The sequence below is a fragment of the Musca autumnalis genome, unplaced genomic scaffold (assembly GCF_047663935.1).
Source record: "Musca autumnalis isolate F117 unplaced genomic scaffold, ASM4766393v1 scaffold_4, whole genome shotgun sequence".
Classification (NCBI taxonomy): Eukaryota; Metazoa; Arthropoda; class Insecta; order Diptera; family Muscidae; genus Musca; species Musca autumnalis.
In genome coordinates, this window is record NW_027411977.1 from 60,505,107 (window position 1) to 60,528,506 (window position 23,400).

The 23,400-nt window shown below is 36.9% G+C and overlaps 1 protein-coding gene across 21 annotated transcripts in view; it reads left to right on the forward strand.

The window, feature by feature from the left end:
* The window catches only part of syd (JNK-interacting protein syd), a 76,918-nt gene extending 55,649 nt beyond the window's left edge, over positions 1–21,269 (forward strand). For 10 of the 21 annotated variants that reach the window (XM_073984088.1, XM_073984087.1, XM_073984095.1 and 7 more), the window contains 7 exons: positions 4,682–4,739; positions 4,801–4,979; positions 5,058–5,283; positions 5,350–7,029; positions 7,126–7,334; positions 7,429–7,623; positions 20,093–21,269. In XM_073984088.1, the coding sequence (XP_073840189.1) occupies positions 4,682–4,739; positions 4,801–4,979; positions 5,058–5,283; positions 5,350–7,029; positions 7,126–7,334; positions 7,429–7,623; positions 20,093–20,196 (2,651 nt within the window). In that variant the 3' untranslated portion in view covers positions 20,197–21,269. Of the gene's footprint in view, positions 1–4,681; positions 4,740–4,800; positions 4,980–5,057; positions 5,284–5,349; positions 7,030–7,125; positions 7,335–7,428; positions 7,624–7,771; positions 7,839–7,981; positions 8,198–20,092 lie in introns of all 21 variants that reach the window. The other 11 variants (XM_073984090.1, XM_073984093.1, XM_073984099.1 and 8 more) reach the window with 2 other exon arrangements.
* Positions 21,270–23,400: the final 2,131 nt, after the last annotated feature.

Consider the following 23,400-nt stretch of genomic DNA (forward strand, 5'->3'; position numbering starts at 1 on the left):
GAGCTCGGGTTCTCATAAAATTGGGGAAGAGTTCTTTGCTTCAATGCAAAGAACTAGGAGAACTGATGAGTCCAAGTGGCGTTGGACGAAACTAATATTCTCTGCCCTTCCCTAAAGTAAATCAATTTTAACTACACCACTTTAAAAACTTCTTGTTTTTTAAATTTTAAAACAACAAATCTTTGATTAAGCTGGGTCTTACTTTAAAATTAAAATTATTTGTTTTTTATTTGTTGCGAAACAATACGACGTCTCCACAAATTCCTCAAGATTTCATCAAATTATTTAAAAATGAAAAATTTTGTCAGAATTTGTCTGTAGCAGTTTGGAGAAGTTTTATTTATTTATTTTTTTTTTTTTTTGTATAACTCGAATTTTTCGGTACAACTACATATTTACTGATGTGATGGCCCAAATGCTATTAAACACCTGCTGGCAACAATTAAATGATTAATGACCATGCCAACTTACGAATTGAGTATCAGAAAAGTTCAACATTTTTGCTTAAATGCAGTTTAAGGGCTGTTGAAGAATTATTTTCATTGAAAGAAATCCCTGCGATTCTGATTACAACGATATAATTTTTTCGTGATCTAAAGAAATCTAAAAAGAGATAACTAACGAATTGAATGACTCCCAAAAATAGATCCTGGTTTATACCTTCTTTAATCCAGTTTAAGGACCCTTCTCGGATTGTATAAATTTTTAATAGTAAAAGGCTATAATTCCGAAATGTCCCAAAGAGGATTGGAATTCAAATCCGTTTGAATTGCGAATTGTATGAAATGTTTATTTGATTGAAAATAAAAACAATTCAAATATTTTTCCAAAAAGCAGAAGTTTGGTAGAAGTTCGAACGAATTTGTATTCGAATCATCTTAGTGAAAAACGACGTATATTTGGACACTTATCTATTTCAGCGAACAATTGATCTGTGGCGAGGTACGAAAATCTATTTTTAAAAACAAAATAGAATTCGTATCTCAAATCTTTACATAATGAAGGCCAATCGTCTCCTTAAATTAATCTTGACATTTGCTATTTTGTCTAGATTTTGCTTAACTTGAAATTTAATTTATTTTTTTTTAATTAAAAAAAAAAAATATTTTTTATTCATTATAATATACATTGGAATATTTTGAAATTTATTTCAAATTCATCAAATTTGACTAGAAAACAAACAATTTAGTTGTTTTTTAATATACTTTTATGGTGTTGGCAATCTCTATCTCTCTCTCTCTCTCTTCCTGTAATTTTTAAATAACTAGATATTGTTTGTTTTGTTATAGTTGAAGATTCAATCATAACTAGATATTTTAATTTATCTTCCTTTGGTATTAGGATTGTTTAACGTTAATTTTATCTGACATTAATCACAACTAATTTAATACAACAATGTAAAATATGGATATTCATTCGCCCATATGCTGAGAAATTTCATCTTGTATGTGTAAATTTTCGGTAGAATCGGACAAATTATTTTTTTGTATTTAATAAGTAAAAACAACGTTAGTTATTATGTTTCTTAATCGTCATTTCTATCCCAAATGTGTTTGGCCGGAATCCGTTTCAGGCAATTTGTTTCTTCTGTCCGTCCGTCTGAATGGCAAAGTGCGCACGATCTGTCTCGAACGTATTAACCACTTTGGTCCAAACTTTGCACTTCGTAATACGAGTATGCGCATGGTAAAATTTTTTCAAATAATATTAGGTTAGAATATGGACTATATCGATCCACAAAAGTGAAGAAAGATTAAGAACATCTTTCGGATGGTGTTAAATTCTTTCGTGTCCAAGTCCATACTTCCTGTGATAGTGACCCAAAAGCTCGAAAAACCACTGCCGACACCGAATAAAATGACAGATGAGCACGATGTGGTCGAAACTTTTCACACCGTGAATGTTTTTCCAAGCATGCATAAAGTTCTATGAAAGTTCGGACAACACTTCTCCCTCACAGAAGTAGTCCTATTGATATAGGGGTCGATTATTGATGGCAATTGTCGTTGAGTGGCGGTGGCAGTTGCCAAAATTACTTTATGTATGGCAACATTCAACTGAAGTTGCGAATCTCAGTTGACGAAGGGGCTTTTTTCCAGCAGCCACTTGTTTTCAGTGGCAGGGAACATTTTCCGAAAAAATTAAAATAGAAAGGAAAATAAACATTTTCTTAACTTTGCATCATTAATTAATTTTGTGTATCAAAAAAAACAAAAGTTTGAAATATTAATTGATAAATTGAGTGCATATCCAAACTTAGCCCGAGGAGATCGGGTTTTTGGTGAAACCAAAGCCACAGCGGATGAAGAGTGAAGGTCCATTTCGGACACTTTAAACAACCATGAAGCTCCAACACCAACACCTGAAGTGTGGCAGAGTGTCTGGATTCACATTAAAGCTAAGCTGAAGAAGAAAATGCCCCAAAATAAAAGAAACTTCAACGCCACTGGCTACACAAGGGAATTTCGTTTTTGAATAAAAATGATTTTTTAATTAATTTCTAGTTAGAGTCGAGCTTAATGACCAATTATGCAAGTGAAAAAGTAAAGCCGAAGATTCAAACCCACACAACCACCACTATGTGACATGTTTCGCCTTTGGCAGAGGCTTTTCAGACATATCGGCTGTGGAGCGGCTTCGCTATCATTTGACTTTTCCTCTTTCAAATGCAATTTGTTTTTTACAATGCTGAATATTTGTTCAATCATTGTATGGCTTTCATGACAAACGCTTAACGTAGTCTTTGAAAGTTATGAGTTTGGCTCTGAACGCTAACACGCCGTGACAACACTTTTTTCATGTGTTTTTCAAGGACGTGGGTTCAAACTCCAGCCTCACTCAAGCTGATTTTATTTATTTGCAAATTTTGCATATTAGGGCGAAGATCATTTTTGTACCCTCAGCATTTATGCTAACGAGGGTATATACACTTTCATACGGGCAAAATGTGCCTCATCGAAATAATGGTTTTAGACCCCAAGTATGTTTGGACGAAATGTGTTTCAGACAATTTGGAGTCGATTGAGCAATGTCCGTCCGTCCGTCTGTCTGTCTGGCTGGAGCGCACGATAACTCTCGAAACGGATCAACCGATTCGATCCAAAATTTGGCTTTCGTAATATTTTGTCCAAACTTAGTTTAAGTTCGAAGATGGGCTATATCGGTCCACTCCTTCCGGTACCTCCCCCACAAAAGTTCGAAAATGTTCGGCAAATTTGTGCGTACGATAACTCTTGAAGGAAGTAACCGCTTTGACCCATACTTTGCACAAAGTGAAATTTCTACTAAACTTAGATGAGGTTCCAAAATGGACTCAATCGGTCCACTCCTTCGGGTACCTCCCACACAAAATTTCGGGAAAGTTCAGATTAGGACCTGCTTTCGAATCGCTTTGATTTTTGTTGTAGCAACTTGTATTCATTGCCCCCCCATACGACGGTACAAGTTTCATCAAGGGCAAGTCCATACTTCCTGAGAAAATAGCCTGAAAGATGCAAAAAGCCCCTATAACACCGTGTGTAGTGGATGGAGCGCAAGATAACTCTCGAACAGATCTGCCGATTCGGCCCAACATTTGGCCTTGGTAATATTTTGTCCAAACATAGTTTAAATTCGAAGATAAGCCATATCGGTCCACTCCTTCAGGTACCTCCCCCACAAAAGTTCAAAAACGTTCGGAAAAATTGAGCGCACGATAACTCTTAAAGGGAGTGACCGATGTAATCCATACTTTGCACATCTTAATATATCTACCAGATATAGATCAGGTTCGAATATGGACTATATTTGTCTACTCCTTCTGGTACCTCTCACACACAATTTCGGATAAGTTCACTTTAAGACCTGCTCTCGAATCACTTCGATTTTTGTTGAAGCGATTTGCAATCGCTACCTCCATTACGGCGGTAAAAATTTTTTCAGGGGCAAGTCCATATTTCTTAGGAAAACAGCCCGAAAGGTGTAAAAAATCCCTATGTCACCATATGTGGCTTTCGGAGAGCACGATAACTCTCGAACTGTTCAACCGATTTGGTCCTACATTTGGTCTTCGTCATATTATATCCAAACTTAGTTTCATGGGGCAATACCGGTCTACAACTTCCGTTACTTGTCCCCAATATTTAAAAAAAAAATGTCACTAAATGCAACAAATTTGGTCCAAACTTTGGATCGCCTAATATTTTGTCATAATTTAGTTTAACTTCTAAAATGGCCCATATCGGTCCTCCCTAAGGGTACCTCCCCCACAAAGGTTCAGCATTTGTGTCTTAGTGAAGTTAATTCCTAATCCAAATTTTTGTCGGCAAGTTCAAATGTCAAAAAAGGGCCACAAAATTTTGAAGAGACCTTAAAAACATTCGATCTGTCCGTAGGTGAAAGTTTCACTTCACATTGGCTGAGGGTATATATCTGTCGGCAAAGCCGACTTGTTAATATTAATTTAATTAATTTCTCGTTAGAGTCGAGCTTTTTTCCATTCTGGTTGCGGGTGTTAAACATGTAATTTACTAGTTAATCATAACATTTTTTTCATTACTTCACAACTTATGTATGTATTTTTTTATATTTTGTAACTTACTTTTTTAATATAGAACATTTCTTTGTGTATTAGAAAGCTTGAAGGAAACCATACATTTTATTTTCCACATCATTTTAATTAATTTCAATTCTATTTTTTTAGGGATGGGCAAAGAGGTTGAAAATCTCATCATGGAAAACAATGAACTGTTGGCCACTAAGTATGATAATTCGTCTTTTTTACTATATAACAATATTCATCACTCCCTTTCTCCTTTGCAGGAATGCTCTTAATATTGTCAAGGATGATTTGATAGCCAGAGTTGATGAATTAACGGGTGAAATTGAAATTTTGCGAGAGGAATTAAATGCCATGCAACAGTCGAGAAATAAATTACGTACCAAAGTCCAAGAGCTGGAGGAAGAATTGAAGAAGACCAAAGAACAGGTTAAGCAACAAAGTAAGTAGCAAGATGTGTATGGTACCTATCTAAAATTGCACTACAATGGTTTCTGTATTTGCCCTTTCTCTTCTCTAGGCGACAATGATCATGATGAAAATGATGTGCCATTGGCTCAACGTAAACGCTTTACACGTGTCGAAATGGCCATGGTTCTCATGGAACGTAATCAGTACAAGGAACGTTTAATGGAATTACAAGAGGCTGTGCGTCTAACAGAAATTCTAAGGGCATCACGCACCGTAGATAATTTAGATAAGAAATCTAAACAAAGCATTTGGAAGTATTTTAGTAATCTTTTTACGTGAGTATTTCTGCCTAGCTTATTGGATCGAATGTTGATGACTCATACTAATATCTCTCTTTTCAGCCCCTCTAATCGACCACCAGAACGTGTCAGTGATGGTCAAGGGGGTGGACCTATTTTTCGTTACTCAAGCCCATCTCACTCACATGGATCCCCCAGTAGAAATAGCGACAGTCGCCTTGCCATAACTGGGGGTCGTGATGGCAACATACCACATCCGGCAAGTGCTGGCCTAGCCAATGCCTTGCCTAACAAAGATTACACCGAAGAAGGTACATCGGAGAGGGCGAGAGCTAGACGCCATGAACAATACCGCCAACTCAGAGCCCATGTCCAAAAGGAAGATGGACGTTTACATGCTTATGGTTGGAGTTTACCTGTTAGTAAAACCGAAAAAGAACCACAAACCCGACATTCAGGTGGAGTACCGGTGCCAGTCTATTGTAATCCCTTGGCGGAGGCTTCGCCGCACATGAAAGTCTTCTGTGCGGCTGGGGTTAATTTGAATGGTGGCTTCTTCAAAAATGGTCAGTGCATTATACCAAGTAATTCGCCATTTGCACCTCGTTCAACGGCAAAAATTGCCGAAATTACCAGTCCCTCAGCTGAACATTCAGCCGAGGCCTTAGATCGTCAAATCACTCGAGCCAGCCTTGAACATTTAGAACCAGAAACCCAATTGACACCCTATGTCTGGATATGCACAAGTACGCATGCAGCCAGCACTGTCACCGTGGTCGATGCCAATCAATCCGCCTCGGTGTTAGATGTGTTCCCGGTTTGTGCCTCGCATTTGTTGTGCATTGCTTCTGTACCCGGTGCCATGGAAAAAGATTATGCCTTATTGGAAAATTCCGAGGTCATTAAGGCTGGTGAAATGCTAGAAAGGCCTGGTGAAGGATCCGAAGGTCTGGGAAAGGTGGAATTCGTGCGTGTAAAACCGAAATCCGATAAAAACAGTAATACCAAAGATTCGGCTGAACCAGTTTTGGAGGTTAATGCCGAAACCCCTGTCGAAGAAAAGGCAAAAGAAGCTACAGAAAAATCAAATGAACAAAATGGTTCGGCTGAGCCCATAGAACCATTGGGCAATGTTAATGAAATCAAAATACGTCAACCCATACCCGGTGCTCCACAACGTCTTCGTAACGAGTCAAATAACGCCAGCACGAATGGTGGTGCTACAGAAAATAATGGCAGCGGCGTCACAACTACAGTGACCACCAGCAATAACAACAATTCATTAAGCCAACAATTACCTTTCTCAAAACCAAATAATCCCATATTGGGAACAAAGGATCGTCAAGAGGATGCCATGAGTTCGGTGGGTCCTACCATGTGGATGGGTGCTCAAGATGGTTGGTTGTATGTACACAGTTCTGTTGGTCGCTGGCATGAATGTTTGCATAAAGTTCATTTGCCGGATGCCGTCCTAGCGATAGTTCATGTTGAATCACGGGTCGTGGTGGCCCTTGCAAATGCACAATTAGCCGTGTTCCGTCGCCAAACAGACGGCCAATGGGATCTGAATAGTTATCACCTAGTTACGCTAGGTGACCGTAATCATTCGATACGTTGCCTCTGTGTGGCTGGCGAACGCATATGGGCCGCTCATCGCAATAAAATATTTATTGTCGATCCGATATCATTGAATGTCATCCATTCGCTGGATGCTCATCCGCGCAAAGAGAGCCAAGTACGACAGATGGCAGCAACAGGTGCTGGTGTGTGGGTTTCAATAAGGTAACAAGAAATGCAAATATAAACTTTGAAATGCATCTTTTTTTGTTGAAATGTTTGGGAAAAATGTTACTAATTTTGATTTGTTACTATTAATAGACTGGATTCCACGTTACGCTTATACAACACCTATACATTTGAACACAAACAAGATGTCGATATTGAACCGTATGTTTCAAAAATGTTGGGTACTGGCAAATTGGGTTTCTCCTTTGTACGTATAACGGCATTGATGGTCTCATGTAATCGCCTCTGGATAGGCACAAGTAATGGCGTTATAATTTCTGTACCTTTAACAGAGGGCCAAGGTAAGATATGTTTCTTTATTGCAGACATTTTTGTAGAAACTATTTTACAATGTAGAAACTATTTTAAATGTACTCATTTTTCTCCCTTCTACAGGTGATCCCAGTACTCAATTGCCAACATGTTGTATGGCAAATGCTCAATTGTCTTTCCATGGACATAGGGATGCTGTAAAGTTTTTCGTGTCAGTACCATTGCGTCAAAATAACAGCGCTCAATTACAATTTACCAATAAACGACCCGATATGTTGGTAATGTGTGGCGGCGAAGGTTATATAGATTTTCGCATAAGTAAGTACAATTTTCAAATTATGTAAATGTGCAATTGTTCTTATATGTATGTAGATGATGCCTTTGTATATCACATAATTTAGACAATAGTTTGGTCTGGTTATTTATTATTTAAATTGTTTTTTTATTTGTGTGTTCTTAATCATAGGACAAGAAAGATCTGTAACTGATGCTAGTGATAATGCTGCGCATTTGATAGTTTGGAAAGTTGATTCGTAAGAAATTTTCTCCTTTTTATTTCTTTGTTTCGTATTTAATTTTTTGTTGTTGTTAATTAATTAATCGTTGTAACAGTGTTTCAAAATCATACCCCACAAAAAGAAACTAACGTATTTTTCTTTGTTATTTTTTTGTTTAGAACATTTAATTTATAGTTTGATTTGAACTTTGGAACTGTTGTTCTTAAACTATACGCTATGACTGATCGGTGAATACTTTGAACACAGCCTATTAGAGCGTCTAGAATGTATTTTTGTCGTCTTAATTAATTGTTGGTTTGCAACTACAACAAACCAAATTGTGGAGTATTATGTGACCTGATATTTTGAAATTTTTAAAGCTTCCGGCCAAAAAGGTTTATATTCTCTTTTCTTATTTTTTATAAACGAAATTTATACAATTTTGGTGTTTTGTTGTTGCACTACTATACGACCTACTTTTATTGCAATATTTGGGTCGCAATATATTGGCTTTCGTTGGTATAATCACTCGCGTTATATTGTTTATATTTTGCACTCTGTTTTTTACACAATTTGGAGAACACAGATTTTTATAAGAAAAAGTTTTCAATTTTGGTTTTGGTATTTTGGGTTTGAATAAAATTGCGTAGGCAAAGTCCTTACGATTTTTTCCTTTTCTCGTTTATGCTTTGTATTACTTTCAAATCTTATTTTAGCAAAATCCAACTATTAAATATGCGCAGATTATAAGTTGTAAAAAAAACCATTTAATTTTATTATTATTGTTATTTGTGAAAATATACAGCTTTATACCAGACATTGTAAATAATAAAAGTCAGCAATTTAATGCCTTAAATATATATAGCTGTACAATACAAAACTTCCATCATGTTACATTACTGTCGCACAGTGCTTCAGAATCGTTTTCACTAGCCAGAAGACTAGCTTTTGAACAGACGGAGCTATGTTAAATCTATAACAACTTCAGCTTATATTCCATTTATATGTGTAAATACTTGTATTTTTTATTTTGAATTAGCTTGTTTGGACGGCAATCATCAAAGCTATTTCAAATCAAGTCACACTAAATAAACAGATTAAAAGCTCAAAAACTATTCTTGACAAAGATCTTAGAAAGGACAAAGAGAGACTTCTCTCATATGAAAACGCTAATATTTATCATCAAAAAATAGTTCTATTTTTATACCCTCAGCATTTATGCTAACGAGGGTATATACACTTTCATACGGGCAAAATGTGCCTCATCGAAATAATGGTTTTAGACCCCAAGTATGTTTGGACGAAATGTGTTTCAGACAATTTGGAGTCGATTGAGCAATGTCCGTCCGTCTGTCTGTCTGTCTGGCTGGAGCGCACGATAACTCTCGAACGGATGAACCGATTCGGTTCAAATTTTGGCTATCGTAATATTTTGCCCAAACTTAGTTTAAGTTCGAAGATGAGCTATATCGGTCCACTCCTTCCGGTACCTCCCCCACAAAAGTTCGAAAACGTTCGGAAAATTTGTACGCACGATAACTTTTGAAGGGAGTAACCGATTTGGTCCATACTATGCCCATCGTGGAGCGTGTACCAGACTTAGATCAGGTTTTAATATGGACTCAATCGGTCCACTCCGTCGGGTACCTCCCACACAAAATTTTGGAAAAGTTCAGTTTAGGAACATCTCTCGAATCGCTTTGATTTTTGCTTTAGCAACTTGTATTCACTGCCCTCCATACGACGGTATAAGTTTCATTAGGGGCAAGTCCATACTTCCTGAGAAAATAGCCTGAAAGTTGCAAAAAACCCCTATGACACCGTGTGAGGAGGTTGGAGGGCAAAATAACTCTCGAACAGGTCTGCCGATTCGGTCCAAAGTTTGGCCTTAGTAATATTTTGTCCAAACATAGTTTAAGTTCGAAGATAAGCCGTATCGGTCCACTCCTTCAGGTACCTCCCCCACAAAAGTTCAAAAATGTTCGGAAAAATTGTGGGTACGATAACTCTTGAAGAGAGTGGCCGAATTTGTCCATACTTTACACATCCTAATATATCTACCAGATATAGATCAGGTTCAAATATGGACTATATTTGTCCACTCCATCCGGTACCTCTCACAAAAAATTTCGGATACATGTTCACTTTAAGACCTGCTTTCGAATCACTTTGATTTTTGTTGAAGCAACTTGCATTCGCTGCCTCAATTGCGATGGTAAAAGTTGTTTCAGGGGCAAGTCCATACTTCTTGAGCAAACATCCCTGAAGTTCTAAAAAACCCCTATGGTACCATATGTAGTGGCTGGAGATCCATTCTTTTTAGTATCTCCCCGCAAAACTTTTGATATTTAATCCTAATCAACATGTTTGTCAGTTCAAACATGCATGCGTTTTTTTGGAAAAAAAAATTGTTTCAATATACACAGGCTGAGGGTATATCTCTGTCGGCAAAGCCGACTGATATTTTTTTACTAGTTTCCTAACGTATTATCCAGCATGCACTCAAACCTTTTTGTCGAAGCACTTTTTCCACTTCGATTGAGACACCTCCACAACATGGTTTTTGAACGCTTCACAAGTAGTCTTCTGGCGACGAAAGTCGTTAACCGTGCCTTTTTATACCCTCCACCATATGGAGGGTATAATTAAATTTGTCATTCCGTTTGTAACAATCGAAATATTCGTCGGAGACCCTATAAAGTATATATATTATTGATCAGCATAAAATTCTATGTCGATTTAACCATGTCCATCTGTCTGTTGAAATCAAGATACAGCTCGCAATTTTAAAGATAGAGAGTCAATATTTGGTACAGAAGTTTTTATTACTTGCAGGATGGTTGGTGTTGAAAATGGGATATATCGGTACACGTTTTGATATAGCCCCCATAGAACGGTACCCCCCGATTTTCGGGATTTTTAAGGTTTTAGCTTCATTACCCTACCAAAATGGCTGAAATTTGGTACGTAGTCTTCTTTAGGGGTAAAAAACTTTCCCCCAGAATTTTGTCGGTATCGGTCCACGCCTTCATATAGCCCCCATAGAGAGGCACCTCCCAATTGTCGATATTTTGAAGGTTTTAGCTTCATTATCACACCGAAATGGCTGAAATTTGGTACTTAGTCTACGTTGGTGGTATAAAACTTTCCCCCAGAACTTTGTCGGTTACGGTCCATGCCTTCATAGAACGATACCTCCCGATTTTCGGTATTTTGAACGTTGTGGCCTCAATATTCCACCGAAATGGCTGAAATTTGGTATTTAGACTTCGTTGGGGGTACTCAAACTTCCCCTTTAAATTTGTCGGTATAGGTCCAAGCCTTCATATAGCCCCCATGGAAAGGTATCTCCCGATTTTCCATATTTCGAAGGTTTTGGCTTCAATATTCCACCAAAATGGCTGAAATTTGGTATTTAGTCTTCAATGTGATATAAAACTGTTCGCCAGAAATTTGTCTGTACAGGTCCACGCTTTCATATTGCCCCATTTCCGACTAAAATTCGTCGGTATAGGTCCACGTTTCGATATAGCCCCCTTAGAACGGTACCTCCCGATTTTCGTAACACTGAAGATTGTGAAGTCAATATCCCACCGAAATGGCTGATATCCGTTAATTAGTCTTCCAAGAGTTATAAAATATTCCAGAAGAGTATTATCAGTATAGGTCCACGTCTTCCTAAATCCCCATAGAAGCGTACTTCTTGATTTTCGGTATTTTTGAAGTTTTAGCCACATTTGGTATTTAGTCTTCTTTGAGTCTAAAAACTTTCCGTCAGAAATTTGTCGGTATAGATCGACGTTTTGAAATGGCCCCCATAGAACCGTTTGTTTGTTTGAACCCATTGTTTTACCGAAATTGCTGAAATTTAGTATTAAGTCTTCTTCACACACGAAAGGAAACTAATTATTCCATTTTACTTCAATACAACTTGTGATGGAGGGTATAACAAGTTCGGCCCAGCCGAACTTAACGCCGTTCTTACTTGTTTCTTGATGTACTGGAATAAAATGAAGTCATTGGCTGCCAAGTGAGGGCTGTATGGCGGATCGTTTTGTCCGGTCAAAAAGTCGCTGGTTTGAATCGATGTGTGAGAGATAGCTCACATTGTCATGGTGCACAATGATTCGTCTTCTATTTCGTTTTTCTGAATTACTTCGGAGACTTTAGGCAAAAAAAATTGTGGTGTACCACTCATAACTGACCTCCTACGTTGATCAAGCGGAATAGTCGTCACATGGCAGTTTTGCCGAAGAAACAGCCGACCATTTGCTTTGAAGGACTTTTTTCCATTAACATTTTTCGTTGGATTTGACACGTCTTCGAAGACCGATTGCTGTTTTGTTTCGGGCTCATAAGCTTAGATCCATAAATGCCTTTTAAAGCACCTCGATCGTATTTTTCAAAATTTCCTTGCACCAATCGACAAGTCTGTTTTTTTTTTTTTTTTTTTTTTGAGCGATTTTTTACGGACAGTACAGGAATTTATGCTGGTGGAAGAAATGCCGAAGGATGCCTCGCCGAAAGTTGTGAAAAATTATCGGACGAAAATGTTTACAAGTAAATTCCATTTTTTGGCAAATTGATTTTTTCAAGCCACATTTTTTTTTTTCAATTATATTTAGGCTCAAAACTGTCGACCTTTCCGAGTAGCCCTCGTATGTGTGGACGTCAGTTGTACGCGGAATTCAGGAACATTAAGTCCATGCCCCGTAGAGTGGAACAGGAAGTTCCCAAGGTGGAATGTTATCTGTCTAACCTCTACCTCTCCTATATTCCAACCCTCCAGACGGTATTGAGATCAATCCCACGGCAGCGGGTTCTTTCGTACCGGATTGACCCGAAACTATAGTGTTTCGGCCAGCGGCTGCCAACCCAGCATCAAGTTAGGTTTGGGGATGTGTAGCCAATATATATTGACTACGCCACTCGGACACCTTTCGGTCCATTGTGATCATCCATAAATCAGAAAAAGAAGTTCAGAAGTACCTGAAAAGACAAAAGAAGAGAAACGAGAGAAAAATAAAGAAAAAGAGGGTGGGGTTGGGAAAGTAATAATAAATGGATTAATCAATAGTCTCCATTTCCTCCTCATCTTCACAGAGCCTGCAATAACCCACGTCATCATCCTGCCATTTGCCGATAAAAGCTCGGATGTTGCAATGACCGTCAATACCCTGATTTTCTCAAATTTAAGAGTGAAGTTGTTCTGTTTGTTGATAGAGTCGGCCAAATTGCCCTTGACACCTTGCACCTTGATTCATTATGCCATAGTTCCTTGGCTCGTTCTTCAAAGAACGTCTCCACTCTCTGAAAAAGGTGACATATGGGTGGTTTCATTGAATCATTGATTCCTAGACTTGTTGATTGGGATCCATGTCTTGCCAGTTCATCTGCCTTGTCGTTTCCCATAATGTCACAGTGTCCCGGTACCCAGCAGAGTCGGACAGCGTTTGTGAGGTTCACCAAAGCAGTTCTACACTCAAGAACAGCCTCAGACTTGATGTTGGAGGATTTGATGGCTTTAAGAGCCGGCAGACTATCAACGTAGATAGTCACCGGTTCAAAGATTTCTGCATCCAGACTTTTTATCAACTCTGCAGCCATTTTGATCGCGAAGATTTCGGCTGGGAAAACTCTACAGTCGCTGTTCAACCTATATTCGAGTATTCGAGACAAAGTTTTTCGCAGTAGACGCCAGCTCCGGTACCTTCTTCCATCTTGGAACCGTCTGTGTAGAAAGCCAGACCGTCCAGAGGAGGGGTTACTACGGATCCAGTAATCTCTACTGGGGATAACGACCTCAATGTCTTCAAATCTTTGGACTGGTGATAAGTAGTCGCTGAATTTCCCCTGCAGATTTAAGCTAAGGTTTGGTCCTAGCTCCCGAAGAATGCATGCATGTCCATAGGTGCTGTCACGCCAACGATTCAATTCATGTAGCCTTAGAGCACTACGTGCTGGTCAAGCAGGAGATGCTTGCAACCAGGAGATCGTCATCGGATGCCACTGTGGCCGTTTTGGCGAAGGGTTTCCTTGGGGTAGGATCCGGATTTGAGACAGTCACCTTCCCCAGTTGACTACCCTTACGAGAGTCTTTTGGTGTCGGATTATGCCCCTTATCCTTTTCCAGTCCTTTCTGATTCGGGTTCGGCTTCGGAACAGCTTTAGGTTCCACCTTACTGCCAGAAGCAGCAGGCTTCACCTCCACTTTTTTGCTTGTCACCGCAGTCTCTTTCGTGTCTTTGGCTGAAGCAGCGACAGGGTCTGAGAGGACGATTTTGTCCACCAAGAGTTCATATCTGGGTGCGTTAGGATAAGTTCTTTCGAACTTTCTAACGTACTTGAGCTTACTCTTGATGAAAGTAATCTCTCTCCTTGAATGCGAGTTCGCGATCCTTCCCACGAACTTGCGCAGATACGAGATCGCACGTTTATAGTGCCTCGTATTGCAGCCTCTTTGGCGGATATTGCATTTAAGTTGGTGTCCGCCGATGAAGTCTCCTTGGATTCCCCAACGCAGGCCGGAGACTTAGGGTCAGTGGCTATTGTTGGAGTTTCCGTTGATTCCTCATCGTTGGCCATCGACTTACGAGTCAGTGGCTGTTGATGGATCCTCTTTAGATTCTCCATCAACATCCATTGACGCAGTAGCAATCTGCCTCCGAAGCTTAGTATCGGCGGGTGCCGATACAAGACCAGACTGTATCAGATTTGTTGGGGATTGCGAACCTAGGTCCACAACCTCTTCGACCACATCACCGTCTGTGGACATGTCATCATCGGACCTCCTAGTTGACTCAGCTGGGATCATCGTAATGTCCAGTTCGTCGTCAGTGAGGGTGAGATTATTTAGCATGTCCTCTGGTGGCATGGTCGGAACTAGTCTCTCAAGACTGTCTCCGATAACTTTGAGATTTCCGTGTAGGTCGTCCCCGCCCAAAACTACGGTCCTGTCAGCCGTGGACTGATTTACACCAGTTATGGCTAAAGCGTTGTCCTTTGGAATTGCTGGTTCGTCAACTATATTTCGGATTGAATTTTCTGCACTTGTAGCAGTTACAGCTGTAGGCGCCAAGGCATCCACACCTAAGACAACCGGATCACAATCGCTTGATCTCGACGGCAAGTGGCTTGTTATCTCACCAACACTTACCGCCGGTACTGGGTTATTAACTCCCTGCACCGTAACTTTACTCCTTTTATGACTTTTACCCATCTTAGTTGATTTATTTAAGGGAACTACCCCGATCCATTTTTGGTCCACGGAGGGTTTAAAAGAAAAAACCCCCAGGGTCTTGAGATATTTGGAGACAGAATCGCCTTCGGTTTCCCTCGGGCAGTGCTGACCCCACATAACTCGGAGAACCCCTTCCCATCCGCCACCCGGGAAGACGCGCCCAGTAGAAGATTGGCAACTTACGTAGGTTTTATGCTGCTACAACAACAATGGTATTGAGATCTTAACATATGCGGATAATTGAACGATCTTGGCGTCAATTAGTTACCTTCCCTGATGTCATTTGCGATAGGCAAAACATCTATTTGCCTGATCTAACCATCTTTTCCACTCGAGAAAAATCCAAATTATCCGCCACTAACACTAAAGAATCTAGGAGTCACATTCGACAGCATGTTCACATCCATCGTCCACGCATGCCACAGACATCCTAGCCGACAGCACTCGGGGTGCAGACAAAGAAACCTTGTTGTCCACATATAACGCGACAGGTGGGTCTGTGGTAAACTTTACGGACTCCGCCACCCACACACCAAGCGTATCAAGCAGATTTGAATAGCAATCACATGGCCCTCAGAGTACATCCCCCTAACGCAGCTGAGGAATGTCAGCTGCCACGACAAACTAAAGTAGTTTGGCTCATCTACACTCGGTAAGATGCTTGCGTCTAAATTCATATAGGGCAAGGATCGATGACACCGTGCAAAACATCTGCCCAGTATGCGGCACAGGCCCGCACAACACACTGCATCGTTTCATCTGCCCTGGAGATAGACCCAGAGCCATAGAAAGCAGAATATGAACGTACAAACATAAAATGAAAAAACTGTTACAACAACACAAACCAGAGTAGTTTTGGCTCAACTACGCTCGGGAATGTGCAGCCGTCTAAATTCCTATAGGGCAAGGATTGATGACACTGTGCAGAACATCTGCCCAGCATGCGGCACAGGACCGCACGACACGCTGCACCAGCCAAACATACTCAATTAACTCCAGTAGATCTGTTAACCGTCAACGTGAACTCATTGGAACAATAAAAAGAAGAAAAACGTCATATCTTGGACATGTAATGAGGAACGCAAAATACTGTTACGGAATTAGATTTAACTAATGTCCGTGTAGACGTTGTTTTATTCCCCGATACGATTTGTACCAAATAAAACAGGGTTCGTTTTAGATTACGTTTCTACAATGCTTTATTTACTTTATTACACTTATTCAGAACCGACTTTAATTATTAAGCACACAGCAAATCTCTAGTTAGCACGCAGCTACTCTTTTACCGATCTGTTCAGTTCAACGCTTAAAACACGACTACTCGTCATTGCCAGTTCCCCTGCATTTATATCCCAAAGTCTCCCTGTTCGAGAAATATCTAGAGCATATGGCAACACCTCGAATCTGTACAACGAACACACAGACGCACATTCGCACTAAGCGAACAACCATACTCACATACATACATGGGGGATGATCAATGACGTAATTACAACAACAAATAAATGTAAGAAAAGAAGTGACAAACTAAACAATAATTACATGACTATGGCAAACAAAATAAAAGCACATTAATGAAAGGTAAAGAACATCTAGAATAATGAAGATAATTCTACATGATAATTGTTGTTGCTTAAATAAAGTAACTGCGTAATAAAACTTTACGTTACAATTCAAATTTTTAAATTAACGGAAATTAAACTAAACTAACTTAAACCTATCAGTTACATTCGTAACAATACAAACTGCTCCAAACCATAACCACTGGAACAATAGAAGGGAAGCCATCGAGAGGACGGAACGAAATATCATGGATTGACAATATTCTTAAATGGACCGGCATTGGAAATATCTCAACCCTACTGAGTGAAGCCAGAAATAGATCATGGAAATGGATCATGGATCATGGAAAATACAGTTGCGTTCAAAATAATAGGAGTGCCCATACACAAAAGGGAATGGTCCAAAAAAACATGGTTAAACCATAGCCGACCAAGAAGAGCGAGCGCTTAAATTGTTTATGTGTGGGTAAAATTACACTGACAGAACAGGGTGATGATTTTCATATTGAGTATGAAATGAAAAATATATTGTTGGCGCGTTCGCTTTGTATGACTTAAATTAAAAATAATATAAATAACTTCACAATTTGAAAAGTATTTTTCTTAATATGTTAATTTTTTTGAGAGAAAAAACAGATTGTATATAAAAATGATTTTTTAAGACTTTCTAAGCATACATACATTTTTTATTGATGCATTGCAGACGAGGCATTCTGCGTCATTAAAAATATTAATACAAAACAAAAAATCATTTTCAAATTCTTCCCTCCACATATTTGCTGTACAATTGCAAAATCTTTTCAGTGTACCCCAAAAAAAAAAAAAAAACAAATAAAGCGACATCAGCCTGCTTGCATGACATTCAGTACAAGACTGAAGTAAAAAAAATCAAAACATTTGCTCTCTTACTTTGCGTTCGGGTCGCGTGTGTGTGATTTGCCGAAAAACTTCGTAACCATATCAATACCAACGAACGGGTTTGGGTTAAACTTCTCCATTTTGGCTTATTTTTATTGTTGACATTCCAACTGCTATTTCATTAACAGAAATGTGGCAATTTTTATGAAATTATGTACTGTTTACACCAACATTATAAATCGTCTTAAAATTTTTTGTTCAAAAAAATAGGAGTGTGGAAGAACAAGGACAATAAAAATATTTTTAGTTGAATTTACGACCAAAACTGTAAATATTTAAGTTGATAGTACTAAATACAATATATTTGATTTTTTTTTTGAAAACAAAAGTCCTTTGGTAGTATCTAAAAACAGGCTATTGTCCTTGTGGCGACTTTTCCAATAAATTAAGCTCTTATTGGGGAATTCAGTGGATTTTATACACAAACCCTTTATTGATTAGACTTGTTTAACACTCTGACTGTTACCTCAAACAAAACATAATGATTGGTACCCAAAAATTGGTGTATTTTGAACCATGAACCACATTTCAGCCAGTTTCCATTAATCCTTTATGAAAGGATCGGCCAAAACAGCGCATTTATAAGACATTTATTCCTCGACCAAATAAAATTATGAGGCCCTCAGGATGTTAGCTTTATGTGCACAATCAATTTCAATTCTATTCCAAAAATATTTTAAAGCGTGAACGGTTGAAATTAGTTTTACATCATTTTGTGATAATCCGGGTTTGGCTACTCTATGGTTGGTATACACCGTACTATATTTTTCTACATAAATTCACGTTTTTCGTTCAAAAGTACTTCATTTAGATTAGTTCTCATAAAAAATTGTGTTTTATTCGATGGAAAACCTAATAAACATATTCGCAGGGCAACTTCAGAAGTATTTCCTTAAAATTAGCTTTTTAACAAAGCGTGAAGAAAAATGGCTCATATCTGCCAATCATCCAATTTTTCAAATATAAACAAAATAATTGTTCTGCGTGTAGTTAAGATGCTAAGGGCCTTAAAACATTATTTGGTCGATGAATTAATGCCTTATAGATACGCTTTTTTGGTCAATCCTTACATAAAAGTCTAATGGAAACAGGCTAAAGCTTGGCTCAAGGATCAAAATACACAAATTTATGGGGAACCAATCATTATGTATTGTTCGAGGTAACAGCTAGAGTGTTAAACAACTCTAATCAACAAAGGTTTTGTTTATAAAATCCATCGATGTGCAATAAATGCTCAAATTATAGGAAAATAGCTGCAAGGACAATAACCTGATTGTGGCCACATCCAAAAGCATTTTTTGTTTTCAAACAGCCTTCAAATTTATTATATTCACTACTAATAACTAAAATATTGTCAATTCTGGTCCTAAACTCAAATCAAAATTGTTTTATTCTCCTTTCTCTTCCACACTCCTATTTTTTTGAACAAAAATTTTTAAGACGATTTATAATGTTGGTGTAAACAGTAAATAATTTAAAACATATTGTCCCATTTCTGTTAACTTATTAACAGTTGGGATGTCAACAATGTTAAACAAATGGAGAATTGATGAAAATGGAGAAGTTTAAACATGTTTTTTGGACCATTCCATTTTGTGTATGGGCACTCCTATTATTTTGAACACAGCTGTATATGAACATACCTTAAAATTTGTAACAGATAATTATATATAATTGTATTGGTCGCTTATATTCGGAGATCGAATATGCAAATAAAGAAGAAGAAGAAGATCTGTTGTTACATCCATCGAGACACCGACTGGAGATCTACCCAGAGCCAGATTAAACAAGAAAACGAACATATATATACATACTGTTACAACAGCAGACACTTCTATCTCTTGGTCAGCGAAAAGTATTTTATTTAACTCTTACCACCCATAACTGGGAAACACTCTCATAACCGCCGCCTGGGAACGCGTACTCTTGGGGCTACTGGTTGTATCCATATTAGGTTCTCTTATTTTATTTATCAAAGATTGTAGCATGGTGGAATAATAAGGTGTAACGCCAAAAACAGCTGATCTTCATACCACTTGTCAAAATGTGTTCTTGTGAATAAAATCACATACAAAATGTAAACAAGCAATTCACAGTTATGCATTATTGTGAGCAAATTTGACGTTTGACATGATTTGATGTAACACCTTATTCCACCATGGATTGTAGGTACATCCTTGTCGGCAAATCCGACTGTTACTTTTTACTTGTTTTATTTAGTTTTGGGAAATATTGCACACACTTTGGAAGTGGAGTTACCTAGCACCAGATTTTACAATAACAACAGCGGTGAAGGAACAACTCACAGTGAAAAATGCAATAAATAGCATACACAACAACTGATGTATTTTATATATGTTTTTGCAGTATATAAATAATTTTTGTTTTATAAATGTTGCTAACCATGACCATGATGAAAACATATTTCAAAATAATCAAAAAATAAACATCAAACTTCTAATACGGCAGATTGTTCACACTGTTTGCAATAATATTAAAGCTTCTATTTTTTGACACAATTCTTTATCACTTTAAAATTAATAATATTAATAATTACTTCATTTTTCTAGATGACAATGATATGGAGAAAAGCATTAACTTGGAGCAGAATCAGACAATCGAAAATCGTGGTGACAAGAGTTATTTGATTGTGTGGCATGTTAGTCAACGTTAAAATAAATGCAATTGTTGTTTCAAACACCAATTTTTTTCGTTTTAAACAAAGTATGTTTATAATTAACACCTTAATCCTCCACCCCTCACTAATATACTATTTTTTACAATATTACTAAAAATATATTGTTTTGTTTTTAGTTTTTATATATTTTGTATACAAATGAAAACAAAAAAAAAACACAAACAAAAATTCTAATTCATATAGAAAAATTTAATTTGTATTGCAACAACTTCTAAGAAAAAAATGTTAGATAAAGCTAAAGAAGACAACAAACAAATTCATTCAAACCATACCATAACACCACCAAAAAAACTAAACTTTTTAAGTAGCAAAGCCAGCCAGTTAAGAAAAAAAGGATATAGAGCTTTTAAAGAGATTTTTTCTAAGGAAAAATTAAGTAAGGCAAACGAGTTTATTTTTAATTTTGAGTTAATAATATGTTTTAAGCTTTTATAACGAAATTAAAGCTTTATAAATAAAAACATATACATTGTAATTTTGAAACGTATTAGCAAAAACAACACACACAATACAAATGGAGACAAAAATTATTATTACATAAATATTTATATATATTTAATTACATATTATGTAGACAAGTGATATTGTAACCCCTAAAGATGAAGAAGAAACCATAGAAAAACAAAACAAAACCAACAAATATTAATTAAAATAATTTATTAAATAAACACAATTTAAATTATTAAAACAACAAAATATATTAATGAAATATACAGTTTGCGACAAACAAGCATAACAAATAATATTTGTAATCTTTCTAAACGAACTCACTTATAACCAGTCAACAGCAATCCCCTATTTTTTTCTTCTCATAAATTAAGACATCACCAGTAATTTTGGTTTTCTTTTCTAAAATTCTTTAGATTTTTTTTTAGTTTTTAATTAATTTCTCTTTGTACATATAATTTGAAAACAACTGTATATTATTTTCTCATTCGATTAAGTTTTTTCTAAAATAATACATTTTATTGTTTTAAAATAATTTGTTAAATTTGTTTGTAAGTTTTTATTTTTAATTTAAATAACAAGAAAATAGAAAAAGCTATGAATGTTTTTTGTTTTATTAAAATTTCGTAGTTTTGCGTTTATGAAATTTGTAATTCGTTCAAGACCATAAATTGTTATTTCTCTTTAAAAAAAGAAATGTTTAGGAAAACACAATCTGGAGAATTAACGGAATATGTGATGTAGGGTATAACGAATAGTGGACATAATAATTTCTCGGACATACCCAATCAACACAGATAACAGAAACTTTTAGTTGGTGAGGTGTATGAAGAAGTGGTTCTAAATATTGAGACATTTCGGAGCCTATATCTCAGGAATAATTGGCTTCCCCTAACAATAAGCATTTTTAGTCATGATAAGCGGTGACCCCTACTTATAAGTTTCAGAATATCGAAAATTATTTCATTGGTTTATTTTAACCCAACCTTTACACATGCCAGTGACAATTCGAAAAATTCAATACATACACAATATTTTACTACCACAACCATGGTACAATAATACAGGTAGCATTATCATGCCAGCTGATGGTAACATAATGTGTCAATTGCATTGAATTGATGTCAAATTTTGACATCATATGTTACCAACAATTGCCGATGCGGCTACCTGTGTATTTGTACCATGACCACAACTACATTTTTTGAATTGTCGACAACACTGGCACTAGATTTTTCATGCCAGCAAAATTTTGAACTGGCTGCCAGTGATATGTCGAAAATGAAAAAAAGAGTTGCCGAGACTATTTCTTAATCCATGTACATTTTTGTTTCTTTTAGGAATGCAAAGATTTAATGCATATTTTCAAAAAGATTAGGAAACACAAATAATACGTCTTGGTAGCTGCAATATATTAGTGGTTAGTAAAGACATAATTTTGATGTTTTTCATGCAAATATAGGTTGATAAATAATTTCCCCTCTGGGATTATACAATATTGAAAAGGCGGCAATACCAGATTCATTATGTTTATGATTGAAAACAATCTTTTTAAAATGAAATAAAATAAAAAGTAATAAAATATGTTGTGAATTGTGTTTTAAATCTGAAATATAATGCACTTTTGTGTGTTAATGCGGCTTAAAATAATTTTGAAATTGAACTTGCACTGGCATGTGTAAACACACAAGAAAACTGCATGCCAGTCGAACACTTTTTCGGCATTTTCGAGTATAATACATGTACTCAATTGGCACCAATTCACTGGCATGTGTAACTGAAGCGTAAAGTACACGTAACAGGAATGAGTGGTAAAATTTTCAAGGCGATTGGAACAATACCCAGCAAAAAGTTTGCCTCCTGAGAGGCAGTTAAATCATATGTACAAGTGATTCGGAAGTGCGTCAAATTATACATTTTCACTCATTCTTTTTACAAGAGCGAGACCCCGGAAAGAGGCATTAGCACTGCATTTTCACTAACCATTTGGCACTGCATTTTAACTGACCCTTTGGCACTGCATTTTAAGTGACCATTTGGCACTGCATTTAAACTGACCCTTTGGCACTGCATTTTAACTAACCCTTTGGGTAGAATAGGATGCAGTCCAAAGCACGTGTTTTGATACAGGCATTCTTCTGCGGAATGTGTGCAAGTCATTGCAAATTATCCCAGAACAAATAAAATTTATTATTTGTGTAAAACAAAAATATGAAGAACTTTATTACATTAAGGTGTTATGGCCACTTATTGACCACGAAAAAATTAAATTTTTCATGAATTTTTTACAAGAAATATACCAATTTTTTTGAGAAGATTTTGTTTTTATCTGATAGATCACACTTTGAGCTACTTTCGAATTTATTTATTTATTTTTTTTTTTTTTTTTGAAAAATTTTGCACATTGTTGACAAATGGCCGCCTACGAAACACTGTTTTTACGAAAACAGTTTGCGGTGCCCACTGTAGCTCGAAAACGAATAAACCGATCAGCATATGCTTTTGTGGGATCATTAACAACCTAATAATCTTGTACTTAAGCGAAACGGAAATTAAAAATAGCAAAAAATTGTGAACTGTCAAAGTCAAAATTTCGATTTTAGCTAAAAAAAATTGATATTTTTTTCGCCATAATCCGCGAAAAAAGCTTTTTATATGTATAATAATCCCACAAAGCCATAAGAAGATCGGATCATTCGTTTTCGAGCTACAGTGGGCACCGCATTCCAAAAT